This window comes from Cheilinus undulatus, linkage group 2 (assembly GCF_018320785.1).
Source record: "Cheilinus undulatus linkage group 2, ASM1832078v1, whole genome shotgun sequence".
NCBI lineage: Eukaryota > Metazoa > Chordata > Actinopteri > Labriformes > Labridae > Cheilinus > Cheilinus undulatus.
Genome location: NC_054866.1, coordinates 35,420,893 through 35,439,117, shown reverse-complemented (window position 1 = coordinate 35,439,117; position 18,225 = coordinate 35,420,893). Strand labels below are relative to the sequence as shown.

Here is an 18,225-nt window from a genome sequence, read left to right as displayed (position 1 = left end):
CTGGCGACATCTAGTGGTCATTAAAAACAAACAGTAACATCGATCAATAATGACACGAGAGCTTAGTCAAACCAAATAAAAGAATTTTTGGTAGCCTTATATTTTCGCAGGATTTAATACTTAAAATAAGAGGGAAATACGGTTGAAATATTAGAGCGCTAACATGAGCTGCTTTGGACAAGCTTACAGGTGTCTAATATTTGAGCCTCAGATGTCACAGTAGTTGGATGGATGAAAGTGTACAAGCAGGTATCAGGAGACCAGGGACCAACACATTTACATTTTAGCTCCCCTTTACTCCCCCTTTCCTTCTAAATCCTTACGTACATGTCCTTACATGTTAGCTTTCCTACAACATGAAATCACTTTTGGAGTTCAAAATTTTCAGGAATTTTCGTGGGGATTTCAGGGAATCTGTTTTGTTGTCTGTTTTCAAAGTTTGGGTAATTTGCTAAATAATTTTAGGTGGACTTTTCTTTGAAATTGGGGAACTTACAAGGAACTTTCGGGGATTTTTATTGTAATTCTGCAAGTTTATGACAAAGTTTCAGTCTAACATTCTGGGAATATTTGAGCAGATGTGGGGTACGTTATGGGATGCTTTAAAAATGTGTTAAAATTTTTCACAGTAATTTTTGGTTATTTCTTTGAAATTTTAGGATTTTTTGTGGATTTTGGAAAAGGACATTTCCAATAAATTTAGAACTTTGAGAGGAACTTTTAATCACATTTGGCCTCAACAAGTCCCTGTGGGCCATCATCAAAATGTCTCCACCATACCTCTCTTAAAGACTGGCACCATTTCTGACTGATTGACTGAAGACCCCCAACAACTGACCAACTGGCTAACACACAAATCATATGCTCAAAAACTGATCCAGTGCTGTGTTTTGTGCAGAAACAGAACCTTTGGGAGATTTGTGGATATATAATCTCATGCATTTCCTGGAGACTAAGTTTGAAATGCACGAATTTCAAGGCAACATCAATTATAGGTCCACTGAGCTTCCACTTTTCCTTGGAGGAAAAAAGACCTCTTCACAGGAACCTGCAGATGTTATGAAGTATTTAATGAGCTTCAATGGTTAAAGTTCAAATCTGTCACCAGTCTAGGCCCCATCAAAAGTAGAATTTGGAGTTTATCAAAGCCAGTAATTTACCTTCTTTTTCTAATGTAGTGGTTTAAATGAGTCACTAGGGCGAGCCTTCATACTTCTGCTCGGTGTTTCTATTCTTAAATAATCAAGGTCTCTGGAAAACAGAAATACAAATCTATTTTAAGTAGGCTTTCAACTGCAGGGAATTTGAATTTTTCATTTTCTGTTTAAAATATCTGTTGCCTGTACAAAGAAGCCAGAACACATTTTTGTAAAGTAAAAAATAGTTCTCACTAGTTTTATTAAGAGGAAACTATACAATGAAACAAAGCAGTACCCAACAATTTTCATCACTAATGTTCTTCATTCAGGACTACTAAAAACTACTACTGGAATTATAATACAGCAACATGTTTTTGAATGTGAAACTTATTTTGTTATATTTGCATTCAGTATTGGAAATTTAAAAGTATTTTCTTCATCCAACATAAAAAGGCATATTTACTGGGTGCTTAAAATGACCATCTACTATGTAAATGTCAAGTTCATCTGAGATATTTTCCTGATAAACCTCTCTTGGTGTTCTTCTCTGGCATCAGTAAAATTATGTAACATTTAGGCACAAAAATACACACCAACAGTCCAAAACTGGAAGCTAATATAGCAAATACTTCCACCGCTACAGTAAACTTCCCTGGAGAGCTGACATAAGCTGGGATGAAAGAGATCCACACAGCCCAGAAGATAAGCATGCTGAAGGTGATGAGTTTAGCTTCGTTGAAGGTATCAGGCAGCTTCCTTCCGAGGTATGCTAAGAGGAGGCAGAGGAAGGCTAGTAATCCGATGTAGCTGAGGACCAAATAAAACCCTGGAGGCCACGGCTCCTTACACTCCACAACAATCTGAGGGGACAGTAAATCATTAAACATCCTGAAAAGTACAGTGCTGGTCACTACAGTCAAAATGAGATATTTCTAAGACGGTCAGGCTGCAGACCATTTAGCTCCAACAGCCACTCACAGGCCATTTATCTGAGACACTGTATATCTCAGAACAGAAATATACACTAAAATACACACTTGGAGTCAGGGTAAGGGTTAAGGTAAGGGTCAGGATACCAAAAGGGTGAGTCAAAAACCTGCCCTGCAGAATCCAACTACAAAACGTAATAATAACAAAGAGAGTGTGTGAGTGGTTGTCACACTCTTCTTAATATTTCTGACATTGGTGACCACCAATGGAAAAATCAAATCACTTTTCTCACTTTTCCAGTTGAAGCTTGGTATGTTGGGTTCCTGAATGGGAAAGGGGGTGCACACAAGAGCCAGCCAACACAGAGACAAACCTGCTAACAAGAGAGAAGACGAGCTTTTAAAAAAAAAAACCCAACATAATCACAAGTGGATGCTGGAGGTTGAAGAAATTCTCCGGCCCACAAACCTGAGGAATTGTGGTGCAGAGAATCAGAGTTCTCTGTTGGGAGGGGCCAAACAGCTTCAGAGCCCTAGAACCAGGTACCTTAGCCCAGAAGGCAAAGAGAACCACAATGGTCTTAACAAGGAGGCAGGACAAACAGAGGACAAAGCTGATGCCAAAGGCTGCCTGTCGCAGCCTGCATGTCCACACTGACGGCTGGCCAATGAAAACCAGGGAACACAAGAAGCAGAGCTTGAGTGACAGGAGGAGCAGGAAACTTATCTCTGAGTTGTTGGCTTTGACAATAGGTGTGAAACGGAAACGGTGAAAGACAGTTGTGATGACGCAGGTCAAGACAAAACCCAGGAGTGTGAGTGTGACCAGGGTGATGCCCATGGTGTCATAAAAAGACAGAAATTCTTCAACCCCAGCCACACATTTCACTTTGTCTTTGTCTGACCAGTAGTACTCTGGACATTTAGTGCACTCAGTGGAACCTTTAGGAGCAGAAAGTTGACACAAAGAACAGGATATTTTAACAACTCTTCATTATACAGCATTTGTGTGATATCAACGGCCTAAAACTGTTAGAAATACATGAAAAAAATTAATTCAGTACCAGTCTGGTTGCTGAACTCTCCATCTGCACATGGCAGACAATCAAAGCAGCAGTGGGGTTCTCCTGGACGTCTGGCCTGCCTGCTGCCAGGGGAGCAAGGCACACTACACTGAGATATCGGCACCTGAAGAGTCAAAAAATGTACACTTTAAACACCAAGAATTGCTTCCATGTCAAAAAGAAGCTTAGCTGAACAAACACTTCTTTGCTAGAGGAAAAATAACGAGCATTTCAATCCTGCATCCAAGGTCAAATTTCACATGAACACACATGAAGTTTATCTAACTTACTTGTGACTGTCCCTTTGTCCATACAATGGCGCTCCGCACAAGCTGCAATTGTTGTCTCAAAGGAGCTGAACCATCATAGCTCCCCACCTTGACAAATCTAACCAAAGCACAGAAATCTTACCATCAGCTCACAAAGACAAGCACAATATGTTAACACTGTGCCCTGTCTGAATGTTTAAATATCATATAGAATGCTTTGCATATCACTGTTATTTATATTTGACATTTTATTGTGTCTTCAGTAGATTACTCCAGGGTACAGATACAGTTCCTATAAAAAATATTCAACCCTTGGATGTTTTACCCTTTTGTAATTTGGTAAGTCAATCGTGGTCAATATAATTTGGCTTTTTTTTTTTAATGTATTTACAAAAAAGTACAAGTACAAGTTGCACGGTCAATCAGTTTGTGAGGACGGCTGATCCAGGCAGATTTGATGATGGCTTTAACTGAACTCCAGGGGATGTTCAGTGCCTTGGAATTTTTTTAATCTACTTCCTGACTTATATTTTTCAATAACCTTTTCTTTATCTTCATGGTGTAATGGTAGCCATGAATACTGTTAAACCAGTGACTGGACCTTCCAGACACAGGCGTCTTTATACTACAATCACTTGAGACACATTCACTGCACTCAGTAGATCCCATTTCACTAACTGTAAGACTACTAGTACCAGTTGGCTGGACCTCTGTTGAATTAGGTCAGTCACTTTAAAGGGAGTGAATATTTATGAGATCACTTATTTTACCTTAAATATTGTTGCCTAGCAGTTAGGTTGCATCCCGTGTATGTGGATGACCCAGGTTCAAGTCAACTTGTTACTCCTTTCCTGCATGTCGTCCCCTGTGCTCTCATCTCTGTGTCTTCCTTATAGAGCATAAAGGATAACGGACCAAAAAGTCTAAAAACAAATGTTTAAAAAGAAAAGAAATACAATACTCCACCTAATTTCCCCCGTGCTATCCCTCTGCCAGTTTATGATGTCATAGAGAGGAACTGGCTCTCCACTAGAGTCAAAATGTACTTTTTCTCCAAACTGGTTGGTGAAATTTACCGTCTGCAGATGGTGCAGCAACTGTTTGAAAGAAGACCAACGGAGAAAATATCAAATAAAAGCAACAGTGCATAACATTCAAATAAAGGGAATTGTGCATGATCACAAGTAAACATATAGTTGTCTATCATACCTGCTTTGAAGTGAAGAATTTGTGTTTCTCACATATTCCCTTGTTTTTATCCATAGAATCACAGTTCAGTAAAGTGTGCAGAGCATGGGCGATAGCATACACAGCTTTATAAACATTGTAAGATATTCTGACCTGAGAAACATCAGTGTAACTGCTCTCTGTGTACCTCAGACCCTCTGAACCATTACATACAGGCCTTTCAGCCACACCGTTATACGTTTTATCAAGGGATTCTTTAAATGTTCTTATGTTTCCAACAATTTCTCCAACCAGTGACCCAGATATGTTACGAGAGTTGTGCTGTCCCACAAAGTTAGCATCTGTAGCAGCATCCTTGGATGTGTCACCTCTGACCCCCATCGTACAGTCAAACAGCTCTTCCCAGGAAATGTTAATCAACTCCATCCCAGGCTTAGAAGACGGGCGAACATTCAGCAGAAATTCCTCCAAACCAGGGATCCTGACTCCAGGGAAGGAGAAACCTAGCGTGCCCTCCAGGACCGAGTGGAAACGTAAGGAGGTTAGTAGGGTAGCGGTCACCCAGGCTTCACTAGCGACCCACTGGAGCCCTGTCACGTTTCTCTCAGCCAGCTGGAAATAGAAGAGAATCAAAGATGTAAAATCAAACACTTATCTATTCCTTATGTTAGTGGATCTCAGCTAGGCTAGTCTGAGGTACGGAGGCCCTGAAGGTCAACGGCAAAACAGTCTCACTAAAGGCGAACAAAACATTTCTCTACACTTAGAACACTAAGAACTTAGAACTTAGAACAGAATTACTAATGAAAAGCAAAAACATTTCAGAAAATATTTGTTGTTTCATTAAATGGTTTTGAATTTCACATTTTTTTCTTTTATTTCATCTAATGTTTTTGTTTTTTTGTGATTTGTTGGGTGTTTTTGCCTTTGTTTTAGTGAAAAGTGTTTTATGTGACATTTCAACATTTCACAAATTTTTAGGGGCTTTATGATTTTTTTGTTTGTTTCATGATATGCGTTCTCATTTCAACATTTAGTTTTCAGTATTTGATTAAACATTATGTTTGAATAAACTTTTATTGCATTTCATTAAGTGATTTTGTATTTAATTAAACGGTTTTGTACTTTTATTTTTGACCCAAAAAAGTGTGTGAAATGCGTTTTGCAAAATGTTTTGTATTTTATCTTTTTATTTTTTTGCATTTCATGAAATGGTTTTATGTTTCATGATTTTTTGTATTTAATGAAAAGTCTATTTTTTGACATTTCATTGACATTTTGGTCTTCATTGATTTTTTTGAATGTTTAATAATATATTCTCATTTCAACTTTTTTTCTATTTGATGAAATGTTTTTGCATTTGAAGAAATGTCTTCTGTGTTTCACGAAATGTTTTTGAACATTTTTGTACTTTCTGAGATTATGTTATACTCAACCCCAAAAATGGTGTTGCACAAAATGTTTTGTTCCAAAAACCTTTTTGTTCATTTTTTTCCCTTTTTTATTGTTTATTTTTATATTCTCAAGTTTTGAAAAATATTTTTTCTACCTTTCAAAGCATACTTATGTACTCCATGAAATGTATTTCAAGATGCTTTTGCAAGTGATTAGATGATTTTATAATTTGTAGAATATTTTCTTATTTAAAAAATATTTCAGTGCTTTGTATGTTATTTTAACATTTCTTTTCATATGTTTTTATTTATTTATTTGTTTATTTGTCAGGGTTTTTTTTTTTTTGTTGTTGTTGTTGTTTAAAGAAGATGTTTTTGCAATTGGCCTTCAGGTCCACCATACTTAGCATCCACTACTGCTACCTCAATGAGAAATCATTACCTGCATTTCAGTAAATGCTCATTTAACATTTTAAAATAAGATTATTTTGGTTCTGACCTAAGATGGAATGAGACATCATTGATCAAAGAGAGAGGACAATCAAACATGTTGAAAAGTGCAACATTGCAGCAGAAGCCCTGGGAGGACATGCACACATTTTATTTTTGTCTGTTCTGGCAATAACATTTAATTTTGTTTTGGTTTTGTTGTTTGCAGTTTCTCAATAAACAACCACACCATCATAGTAGAACTAACTTTGCTAGTCCAAGATGATGAGATACATACATTGAGGTTTTTAGAAAAACAACAAAAGCCTGAATTCAATAATAATTCATGCTTTCACCTCATCTATTCTAGCTTGTCGCATATTTTTAGTGCGTTTTATGGAACTGCTCTAAGCCACCTTCAGACAGTTCAGCATGCAGCTGCAAAGCTTTTAAGTGGAACTATAGAGAAAAGCAAATATTACTCTGGTTTTATTTTCCCTTTATTGACTATCAGTCAATTTTAGAATCCACTTTGAGGTCTTTTGGAGCTCTGCAGGCTCATTCTTACATCTCTGATCTTCTGAGATCCTATTCATCTGCTACATTTTTCACATATTTGCAGTCAAAACAGCTCTGTGATCCACCAGCTGAGAACCATTTAATTCAATGTGCTCACCTCTAAGAACAGATCCACCAGCTGTCCCTCAGTTGCAAAGACCACCACTACCCGTGCGGTTGAGCTCTGCAGCTTGTCTGCTAGCTCATGAATCTCAGCCACAGTGGGTGATTTAGGGATATTCAGATGGAATGACAAACAACCTCCTTGTTGTTTAAACTGATTAGAAAATGCTTGGATACCATACTGACTGTAGTCATCCTGGCACATAGAGAGAAGACTTGTTAATGATGCAATTTTTTAACTGATGAATGTTTGATTATTAGACAGTCTTCACCTCACCGTTGTCCCTAATGTGCCCACCCAGAACCAGCCAAGGAAGGTGACCAGCTGGACTAGACCTCGAACTTGGAAGAGATCATTCGGCACGGTCCGCAAGAATGATGGGTACATGTGTTTGTCAGTGAGACATGTGCATGTCGCAAAATAACTCACCTGTAAAGACATCACATGAACTTTGAGATTAGACAGAGCTCCTAAATGTTTCTTAAACTTTTCAAATATCATTTGTGATTGATTGCTAAAAATTGTAAGTGAATCAAGAACATTGTGCATAGTTTATCTTTTTAGGCCTCTCATACCAGCGGGATATTAAAAGGGCCAAGAGTCTGAGCCACAGCTCTTGAAGGGGAAGAGGAAGCAAGACCAATCACAACAGGAACAGGAGAATCAGACAGACACAGAGTTTCAGATTTTGCACTATCCTTTCTCTCATCCGTCACATTTTGCTTTCTGTTTTCAAGCCTGTGGGGCACTGTCATGCTGACTCCAGTGCCTCCTGTCTCCTTTGTGGTTGGCATTATTTTCTGTCTTGTTTTTTCTCCCATCTGTACCCCCTCTTTCCCAATACCACTGAGCACTTCTTTGGTGTGGCTGACTAATGAGAAAAGAGCTTGCAGGCTGGTGTGGACATGGTCACAGCTGTCCAGGATCCTGTAGCCTAGTTTAATTCCTGGCAACAAGCTTGGATCACGGTTAATTTCCTCCACAGCAAACACCATTGTCATCATCCAGCGGAACGCTCTGTGGTCAAAGCTGAAGACAATTACATAATTACATAATGCATAATGCAGTTTTGTAATTCATCATGACACAGACAAAAACACTATCCCAGAGGATTATATAAAGAAGAAATTTAACAAAACTCTTCCTATTTTCTAATCTAAGACTCAACATGACATAAAGAGTATTCTCACCCGCTGCAAGGCGTGAGCTGAGGTTTGCTTTGGTAGCTGTGTAACGGCTCAGGAGCCACAAAATGCAGAGGGAAAAACCCTCCGATCACAACATCCCCCTCAGACTGCAGGGCTGGCAGTTCACTGCCGCTCAGTTTCACGCATTTAGATGAGCTTAAATCAACAGTGTCTCCTTCCCTCACCAAACTTCTTCTCAAATCATTCACATTTCTAGAAACATCAGAGAATACCAAAAACAGATGAGCAAATGACACCCATAGAAACAGTAAGGGAGAAGCCCCAACAAGGGTTGAATGCAGCACCCATACTGACCCCATAAAGACTATTCTGTGTGCTACTGGAGAGGATTGCTCTCCAACGTGCTCCCTAAAAAAGGCTGATGAAGTTTGCCTAATTTCAGAGGTCACATGACTCATCAACAAATGAACCAATCAGAATGAAAAGCAGAAAGCACACAAGAGGACAAGATGCCTCACACATGGAAAGACACGTGTATTATCTGACCGGGGTGATAAAATGAAGAAAAATAAAACATCTGTTTCCTTAGTTGTTATAATTTTATTTATATTTTATGTAAGACACAGAAGGGAGATAATTAAGTAGTGATTGTGTGGTTTTGACTTAGTATTATCAGAAAATTAAGACAGATGTCCACAGGTACAAAGAAAATTTATGAGTTTAAAATGGTTAAGACTACTTTGTACCTGTCCTTCAATCAAAATTTTAATGGTTTTTCTAACAGCTTTATGATTTCTATAATAGCATAATGATGTCCTTTTCTTTCTGATCTTGAAGATTTTTTATCATGTTACTGCTATGTGTAATGGGCCTAAATATTGTTTGAGGATTATTCTACTATCTTACATTATTACAGCTACACAAAAACATTAGTGCAGCATGTTTTGAAGAGGCTATTTTTTATAAACATAGATATAATGTGCCTTGAGATTCTAGCTTTACCTGTGTGTGCCTTGGGCAAAAAAAGGTTAAAAACCAGTGATATAGATAACATCTCTGTTTATATGTTGATTGTGTTATTGTTTTTATTTACCCATACAACTGTAGATGTGGCTCATTGCACCTGAGTCCAACACCAATTTGAGTGAATAGGTATAACACACATAAGCACTAGCTGTGCGTGTTGTGTATGTGCTCCTCAGGGGAAATTTCTAAGAGTGATTTATTTTTATAAACCTTGCAAAGCAGATGTATTGGCCAGATCCCATGCCTGTTATCAGGCAAATCCATCTTGCAAAGCTTCAATCTGAAATGATTTTGCCCAGCCTAAGAACAGACCTTAAAGGTCACATATTATGCAAAATACACTTTTCAGGCTTTTCTAGCAAAAATATGTGTGCCTGGCCTGTCCATAATCCCACCAAGAATCAGAACCCCCCCCCTCCACCTTTCAGAAAATGTGTGCTGAAACAAGCCACATTATCCTTTGTTTTATCCCCCTGTTGAAATGCCGCTCGATCAAACCATGCTGGTTTTTAAATCTCCCGTTTATGGAGACAGCAGCGCACACTTGCCGTTGCAGAATGCCGTGACGTCCTTTCAGACTCGTTGCGGAAAAGTCTATTATGGCTCTGATACTACCTCCTGATCTGGATCAGAGGTGGGGCGAGATCAACCCTACCATTGCAGAACAGTCACTTTCATACAGAACGGCGTTGCGGAACAAAGGCGTAACAGACACAGAAAAGAGAGGCAGTGTGAAAGTAGCTGATGTTTTTGCTCTTCTCCCAACCTGCCTCTACATGAGTTTGCAGTTGTTACATGTATGGTTTTGCTGTACTGGAAGCTGAGAGCAATGGCTGCTGCGCTGAACTGCGCTGGGCTGTATGCTAGTATGGTGGTGTAGCAATTAGCTTGGATATAGCCGAAGTATAGCTGCAGACCTCAGCATGAGTTTTATCCACAAGCAAGCTCCAATTTTTATAAAAAACAGCAGTGGTGACCAATGCTTGCCAAGCTCAGGTTATAGCAAGAGCTGCACATGCTTACTATCTTATTTTATTGTGTTGCGCCAATTGGCTCGTAATAAATATTACAGACAGAACATTCGTCCAATACCCAAGAATTATTTATTAAAGTCTTGCTCTTCCCAAAAACTTTGTATGCAAGTTTTCCCAGATGAATATGAAACATATCCTACAATGGATATATGAAACAGTCTATCTAGCGTGTTGTTATATTTTCACACGATGTCAATCATTGTTTATTCTTATTTACCAGTGCCTTATTAGAAATGATGGACTTCAGCTGTGTTAGGTGACATGTATGAGTATACATAAGTAAGGTGGCAACCCACTTATACATTTTTAAGTGTGGGGAAGTGCATGATGGCTCGCTTGTTGCGAACTAAACATTTTAACAGGAGCTTTCTGGTTTGTAGACCTTTTTGCTTGTGGGTGGTTCTTTATTGATATTGTCCTTCTGACTCTAATCTTGACCTTTCTTAATCTTACACAGGGAAGAGGGGTATTTTTAGCATGTCTTGTGCAACAAACATTTATTTTCACTGTATAGACTGCAGTTAAATTATTTAAACATATATTATTTATGGTAACTTAAGAAAGCCCTTGGCAGATGAGGATATCTATATTTCTTTCACAACTTTATTCATTATTTGTTATATTTTATACAATTATATTAAATAAAACAGCGTCAAAATAAAAAATGGCTCCTTTACAAAATGATATTTCAATCAACATAAAAAAGGACTAAGTTGAATTTCCTTGGTATCATAAGCTGCCATCTTGACTATGGCTGATTTTTTTTCATTAGATGTTTCTTGGTGTTCTTCTCTGGCTTGAATAATATAATAAAACACTTTGGAGCAAATATACACAGAATGAGTCCAAAACTGGAGGCCAGAATTGCAAAGATCTCCACAGCCACTGTGAATTTCCCAGGAGAGCTGACATATGCTGGGATAAAAGTGATCCAGACTGCACAGAATATCAGCATGCTGAAGGTGATCAGCTTGGCTTCATTAAAATTACCGGGTAGTTTCCGGGCTGGGACCGCTAACACGAAGCAGAAGATGGCCAGTATGCCTATGTAGCCAAGCACAGCCCAAAATCCTATGGCTGAGCCCAAGGCACACTCCAGGATGACTCTCTCTTTGTAAGTAGTAAGGTTTTTCATGGGGAATGGAGGGCTAAGACTCAACCAAATAATGCAAATTAATACCTGAATAAAAGTGAAAAACCCCACAGTCATTCGTTGCTGTGGAGGGCCAAACCATTTCATTACATTACTTCCTGGTAAAGTAGCTCTGAAGGCGATTAACACCACTATGGTTTTACAAAGAACACAAGAGATGCAGAGCACGAAGGTGATGCCAAATGCCGTGTGTCTCAGCATGCAGGACCACTCAGAAGGCGCCCCGATGAACGTTAATGAGCATAAGAAGCACAGAGTCAGGAAGAAAAGCAGCAGGAAGCTCAGTTCAGAGTTATTGGCTCTTACAATTGGAGTTTTTCTGTGACGAAGGAACACAGCTGCTGTTACAATGGCAAGACAGGCTCCACCGACTGAGAACGCAGCCAGGATGATACCCAAGACCTCGTTGAAGGAGAGAAACTCCACAGGCTTGGGGAGACAAGTGTCTCTCTCTGTGTTAGGCCAAAACTCCATCGGACAAGGGAAACAATCGGAGGAATCTGATAGAGCAGATCAGAAATGGCTTTTAAAGGTCATGTATTTTGATGTTACAGACATGCTTTCATTTCATTTCAAACAACTGATTAAAAAACAGTAAAAATCAATCAAAAGAGTTACAACTGGAAACAAAATGACCAGAAATCAAGGTCTTAAACTCTGCAAGAGAGGGCAGAACTTCAATCCTTAATTTGTTGGAGGGCATCAAAGGAAAATGCAGTGTTACTGAGTTCAGTGCAAGCTTGAGGAACTTTAAGAACTAACCAATCAGTAGAGCGGGTCATGCGAGAGCTTAAATCCACATGAAGTAAGGTAGCAGTTTTCCAATGAGGGCCTTAACAATACATAAAAACCAATTTCTGCTGAGCCTCTTTTCAAGGGAAGGCCAGCCAACCTTCTCGTACAGGACACAATGATGAGTGCTCTATCCATCACCATATATAAAAAGTGTGGAGTGATAGACAGTTTATAAGGGCTTCAGAGTTAAAGCTGCTACATATCTAGTTTTTGATGATGGCCGCAACAACCCACAGAGAAAAAACAATTTAATTGATATACAAGGAGGAGAGCACAGGGCCCAAATCTGACCCTCATGGCACACCTCTATTGATCAGACACATCCCTATTCATCAGAAAAAAAATCAGATAAAAACAAAAAGAATACCTGTGTCATTGCTAATCTCTCCATCAGGACAGGGTATGCAATCATAACAGCAGATAGGCTTTCCTTTCTGAAGGACTTTACGAGTTCCTGGTGGACAGCTGTCAGTGCACATTGACACAGGCACCTGGAGAAGAGATCCAAACAACCTCACTCAGCTTTACACACTAAAGGTTTGATTTTTTTTCACATCTGGCTTAATAGAATACTCACATATCAGTGGTATTACACTAAAAGATACTGAATTGCAATATTTACAAAAGATATACATCTAGATACTGAATTAATGAAAAATAATGTTATTAATTTTGATAATGGTATTGTACACTCAGGTTTAAAGGGGAGTCCTGCATTTAATGACATACTAGCCTTATTAGACTACAAGTAGTGCCTTTTATATATTTGCTGTACAAAGAAGCCCCCTACATTTCTACAGTTTGGGAGCATTTTAAAAATAAATGAATATGTATGTAACACAATAGTTGTGCTGATCTTCTTCCAACATCTCTCTGATTGTACTCATCTCAATCTACATCATAGTAACTTCTCCCTTATTGCCCTTTTATTTAAAACTGGTAAAATAAAAAAGGCTTTATGGACAACTCATCATACATAGGACATTTTACCATTAGGTAAAGGTAGGCAGTAGCCTGGAGCCTTGAACTTCAATAATAATAATAATAATAATAAAAATAATAATAATATCTTGAATTTATATAGCGCCTTTCAAGAAACCCAAGGACGCTTTACAACTACTTCAAGGAGCCTCAAGATATATTCATTTTAGGAAGGCATTAAAAGTGTGTGTCTATGTTTAAAATTACAAATGGGGCAAAAGTGAATAAAAAAATGACCAAAATAGATACTGGTTATCCAAAAAATTTCCAAGGGAATGGCACTGGAAGGACATGTGCTTACTTGTGTGCTACCCTCCATCCAGGTGACGTCCCTGTTGATTTGAAACTCCTCCCCCACTTGCAGCGATGCATCGTAGTGTCCTACTGTCACAAACTCAAGGCCACCGCTCGCACTCCTCTGCCAGTTCACCAGCTCATACATGGCCACAGGATCCCCGTTAGCATCAAATGACACCTGGTAACCATTTCTGGAAAAATTTACTTTCTTTAGCTGAGTGAGAACCTGTGAAGAGAGACAAGGGACATAAATGAAGCTAAATATACCGCAATTTTCCTTATTTTATGATGATAAATTACAAGAGGTTGTAGAGGTTTTGCTTTTTTTTTTTTTTCAACTGACCTGTTGTGTCTCTATCCTGGTGATTGTGTCACACTGAGAAGTATTTGTGCTCTGACACATTGTGTTGTGGATAGCGTGTGCTATGGCATAAACAGCCTTGTACACCATGTTTGTGACTCGGAGCTGAGATGTGTCAGTGTAAGGGCTCTGGAGGGTGTGCAAGGCTTCAGTACCATCACACACACTCTCACCTTCAGCTGGAGCTAGAAACCACACAGACACAGAGGGAGATGACCATTAGCCATGACAACAGTCTTTCACTGAGATTTTGTTTTTATCTGCAAGGTAGAATTTGTTTTAAAAACTCTTAATTTTGTGACACAAATCAAAGCCCTGTGATGGAAAAATTCTACAGCCTCATCAAAATCAAATAACTGATGCCTCAGGATGTGTTAGGCCTTTTGTTCTTTTCTCTTAAATAATAGAACTATGTAAAAAGACAAGCAAAAAGTTTAACTTTTTCTTTAATACCAAGACTATTTTACCTTTTTTAAATGCTTAAATTCTGAATTTGAAATAGACACGCCCTTAACCCATTAATGCTCTTATTAGTGGCCTTAAACCAAGTAGACTGATGGACAACTAAAAGCCAGCACATCACCAGGTTTGAAAAGTTAGAACCTCCCTTCACCTGTGTTTCATTCAATTGGTCCCACGACACCTGTAAGTGGCATCCCAGAGCCATCCCCCTCCATGCTAGCTTCTATCGCCCACCATGCCAACTGGCAGATGTTCCTTATGTTACCTTCTCTACCACATGACCTTAACAGCCCAAGCAGCACTGGTACCTTCAATTGGCCCAGGCTCTCTACATGCAAGCTCCAGGTGGGACAATGCTGATTAATCCATGGCACCTAATGGCCCTCCACAAATAAAACACAGCTACCCATGGAGCCAACATTACACATGACGGCGTCGGCAAAGAGAGACCGCAAGAAGATACCAAAAAAAACAAAAAAAAAACCTCCAAAAAACAATAACAAAAAAAAAAAATCTGAGGAGAGAGCTTAGAAAGAGAACAGGGGAAGCAGAACCAGGGTGAGGTGCCCAGACCAGGCAATCTACCCTACCACCCTGGACTGGGCTGTTGGGCTGTTGAATCTGCATCATAAAAGCTCAAATTTTAACAAGTGTATTCGTCTAAGTTCTAGTCAAAAATATCTCATTGTATTTAACATAAAAGGTAACCTGACACGCCAGATGGATTTGTTTCACATATCGATCTGGGAAAGCTTCAATAGGAAACGTTTGAGAAAAGGCAGAGGATTTGAAAAAACTTGGAGTGTGACTGGATGAACATTCTGTCTGTCACATCTCTACGGGCCAATCAGAGCAACAAAACACGTGACGTAGCTGCTATCCAGCTGCGCGTGCACAGCTAGTGAGGAATAACGTGAAACATGGCGACTATGGACATGTAAGTACTTGACTTCTGTCGTTTTTGAAAAGAAAACAACTCACTGCTGTTCTTTGTTCTTCTTTTAATAAAGAAATGTGGTCAAGTTCTGATAAAACTGGTACTTTAGCAACATCCACGCTAATCTCTTTCTCCATAACTGCACCAGCTCTTGCTGCTGCTTGTTTACGTCACAAGTCTGCTGTGCCTGAAAGTACTGCCCCTCGCCACTGATTGGTCCCGTCACTTTCTAACCGGGCCCAAACAGTTCAGATGGGAGCTTTGCAAGATGGATACACCAGTGAAAAACAAGGAAACGGGTGTATCCATCTGCTTTGCAAGGTTACATAAAAGGTGCTTTTGACAGTATTATCCAAGACATTGCAAGCAAAAAATGTCTTTCTTAAAACTGCTGCCACCGCAACAAGCTTCTTAAAATAAGGTTTTTATTTTAATTCAACAAAATAATAAGATCTTCAAGTCATTTAAAAAGTAAATTCTGCTACATACATATTTTTACATGAAAGTTAGACTACAATTCTTGTTTTCATACCTTGACATTAGATGGGCTATTACTCTTGCAAATTGTAAGTTTTAGAGTATGAAATGACTGTCCAAAAGAACCCTTAATCCCTCCACATTAACTGTTATTGTTACATGTTATGAAGTAGAGGCTCTGCTGAGAAAAACAACCAAAAATGCAGGGATCAAACTTCTTCACTTTTGTTCAGATCTGCACAATTATCTCACTTTTACCCAGCCTGCAGCTGAATGCATCTTCCCAGAACTCAGTAAGCAATGGAGAGGCAGCAACTTCAGCGGGAGAGAGGTCCAGTAAGAAGTCTCTGAAGCCTGGGATGATGGACTGCTGGATGCCGAATCCAATGGTTCCGATGCAGAAGTTGAATCTCAGCATTTCCGGGGCGGTTACCCAGGACTCACCACCTATCCACTGGCGAGGTGGAGGAGGATTGAGAGACAGCTCCTCAAGAAGGATTGTCATGTCTCCAGAGGCTACAAATGCCACGACGACGACAGCTGTCGACCTGGGGAGACAAAAACATAGATCATTTTTATTTTTGTAAGAAAGATTTAATACGCATCCTTGGTACTTCACATGAATACAAAGATTCTCCCGTTTTTTTTGTTGTCTTACTGAGTGCTTATGTAACATTAATGGCATACATGTGATCAGGCCCTTGCAGAGGTTGTAATGAGTCAGCTAATGGACAGATCAATCAGAAAACAACTGATCATAATATATTTTGATCATTTTTAAAATTAAAATTATGTTTGAACATGTCATCAATAAACAATTCAGTCATTTTCATAAAAGAAGTTATTTAATAAAAGTTATAACGAATGGCATCAATAGAAATTCCCTCTCCTGTAAAAATCGTTGTGTGTCAAAGCTGGCCTCAGGTCAGAGGTTATCAAGTGATGTCAGGTATCAGCTACCGGCTTGTTTTAACCATAACAAAGTCACTTTGATAGAGACAAAAACACACCCTTCAAAATGACTAAACTGAATTAGGTGTTCAAGCACCCTTAGCACCCCCCTCTGCATGTAGCAGAAAAATGATGAAGAAAATAAGAGTTACCACAAGAATTACAACATTTAATCCTACATTTTGCAACAGTTGATTTTTTTTTTAAGGAAGAAAAGCGTGGTGATGTAGAAACCTGCGGATAACTTCTGCCACTCTCTGGATCCTGCTTCGTGGGTGGCTCCTGTAGAAAGATTCAGAGTACTCCACACAGATCCCCTCCTTTCGCGCAGCCTTCAAGAAAGCAGCCATGCCGTTGTTGCCATAGTCCGAGTCTGACCTGACAGCTCCAATCCACGTCCAGCCGAAGTGCTTGACCAGCTTGGCCAGCGCGTCAGCCTGGAACTGGTCACTGGGGATGGTTCTGAAGAAATTCGGGTACTGCTGTTTATCGGACAGGCATGCGCAGGTGGAGAAGTAGCTCACCTACCAAACACAGCGTCATTATCCAACAGGGCGGCATTAAAACAGCTGTGATTTACATCAAATTCATTCACATTTAATATACGTACTTGTGGGATGTTGTAAGAGCCGATTACGCGTGACATGCTGATGGAAGGCGTAGACCCAGACGCTCCAACGATACCCATTACCATGCCGGTCTGTGAGCACTTTTCGCCTGTGTAAAACACCGGGTCCAGGCCGTTGGTAAGTTGGAATGCCACGTGAGCAGCTACGGACACGGAGCCGCAGGAGTCGTGGATCTGGTACCCGAGTTTGATGCCTGGCAGCAGCTCCGAGCTGTTGTTGATCTCCTCGATGGCGAAGATCATTGCGCGCGCGAAGCGCAGTTCACGGGTATCCATCCTGCACACAGATGCCGGTGTCACTGTTGCAGTTGGTAAAAGTACAATTACACTAGAAAACAGAACAACAGAAACCACAGAAATGTGGGCATTCTATTAGGCAAGTCCAGAATTCTAGGTAATAGCCGCCGGAGATCTAAAAACAAAACAAAACAAAAAAACACAACGAACGTTTGTATCCGGGTCAAGAGTCAAGCAAGACCCCCCCCCCCCCCCATTTAACGATAATAATTTTTAAAAAAGAAAGAAAATACAATTGACAGGAAATATTACCGAGTGGGCTAGTTCTATAGCCTAATTAAAATTTAAAGTACTGATTAAAGTTTGTATTTTGGGGAAAATAATCAATTTCACATTTATTTTAGCAACACTTAAAATGTACTGTATTTAATAAGAAAATGTCAAATGATGATAAATGTTGCCAAAATTAATTTAAACTAACTAAATACCCAGATGAAGCTGAATTCAACAATTAAAATGAACTTTACCAAATCCAATTTTCATACATTTTCTAATCTTCAACAATTCACTTATTTAATTGTTGCAGTAACATTTTTTGGCATAATTTTTCTAAGTGCAGAAAAACCAGCTTATTCCAAGCGCTT

General features: G+C 39.2%; 1 protein-coding gene across 1 annotated transcript; it reads right to left on the bottom strand.

Annotated features, from left to right (window-relative positions):
* Window positions 1-1,509: 1,509 nt before the first annotated feature.
* LOC121519226 (extracellular calcium-sensing receptor-like) lies at window positions 1,510-17,785 on the bottom strand. The gene is made up of 16 exons (XM_041802070.1): window positions 17,327-17,785; window positions 16,951-17,240; window positions 16,018-16,313; window positions 13,872-14,074; window positions 13,533-13,754; window positions 12,618-12,741; window positions 11,762-11,955; window positions 7,371-7,523; window positions 7,089-7,289; window positions 4,611-5,201; window positions 4,368-4,498; window positions 3,423-3,519; window positions 3,133-3,256; window positions 2,538-3,010; window positions 2,362-2,442; window positions 1,510-1,999 (listed from the first exon to the last, which is right to left on the bottom strand). Exons 1-16 carry the CDS (start codon window positions 17,618-17,620, stop codon window positions 1,643-1,645), a joined length of 3,831 nt encoding a protein of 1,276 aa, XP_041658004.1. The 5' UTR covers window positions 17,621-17,785; the 3' UTR covers window positions 1,510-1,642.
* Window positions 17,786-18,225: the final 440 nt, after the last annotated feature.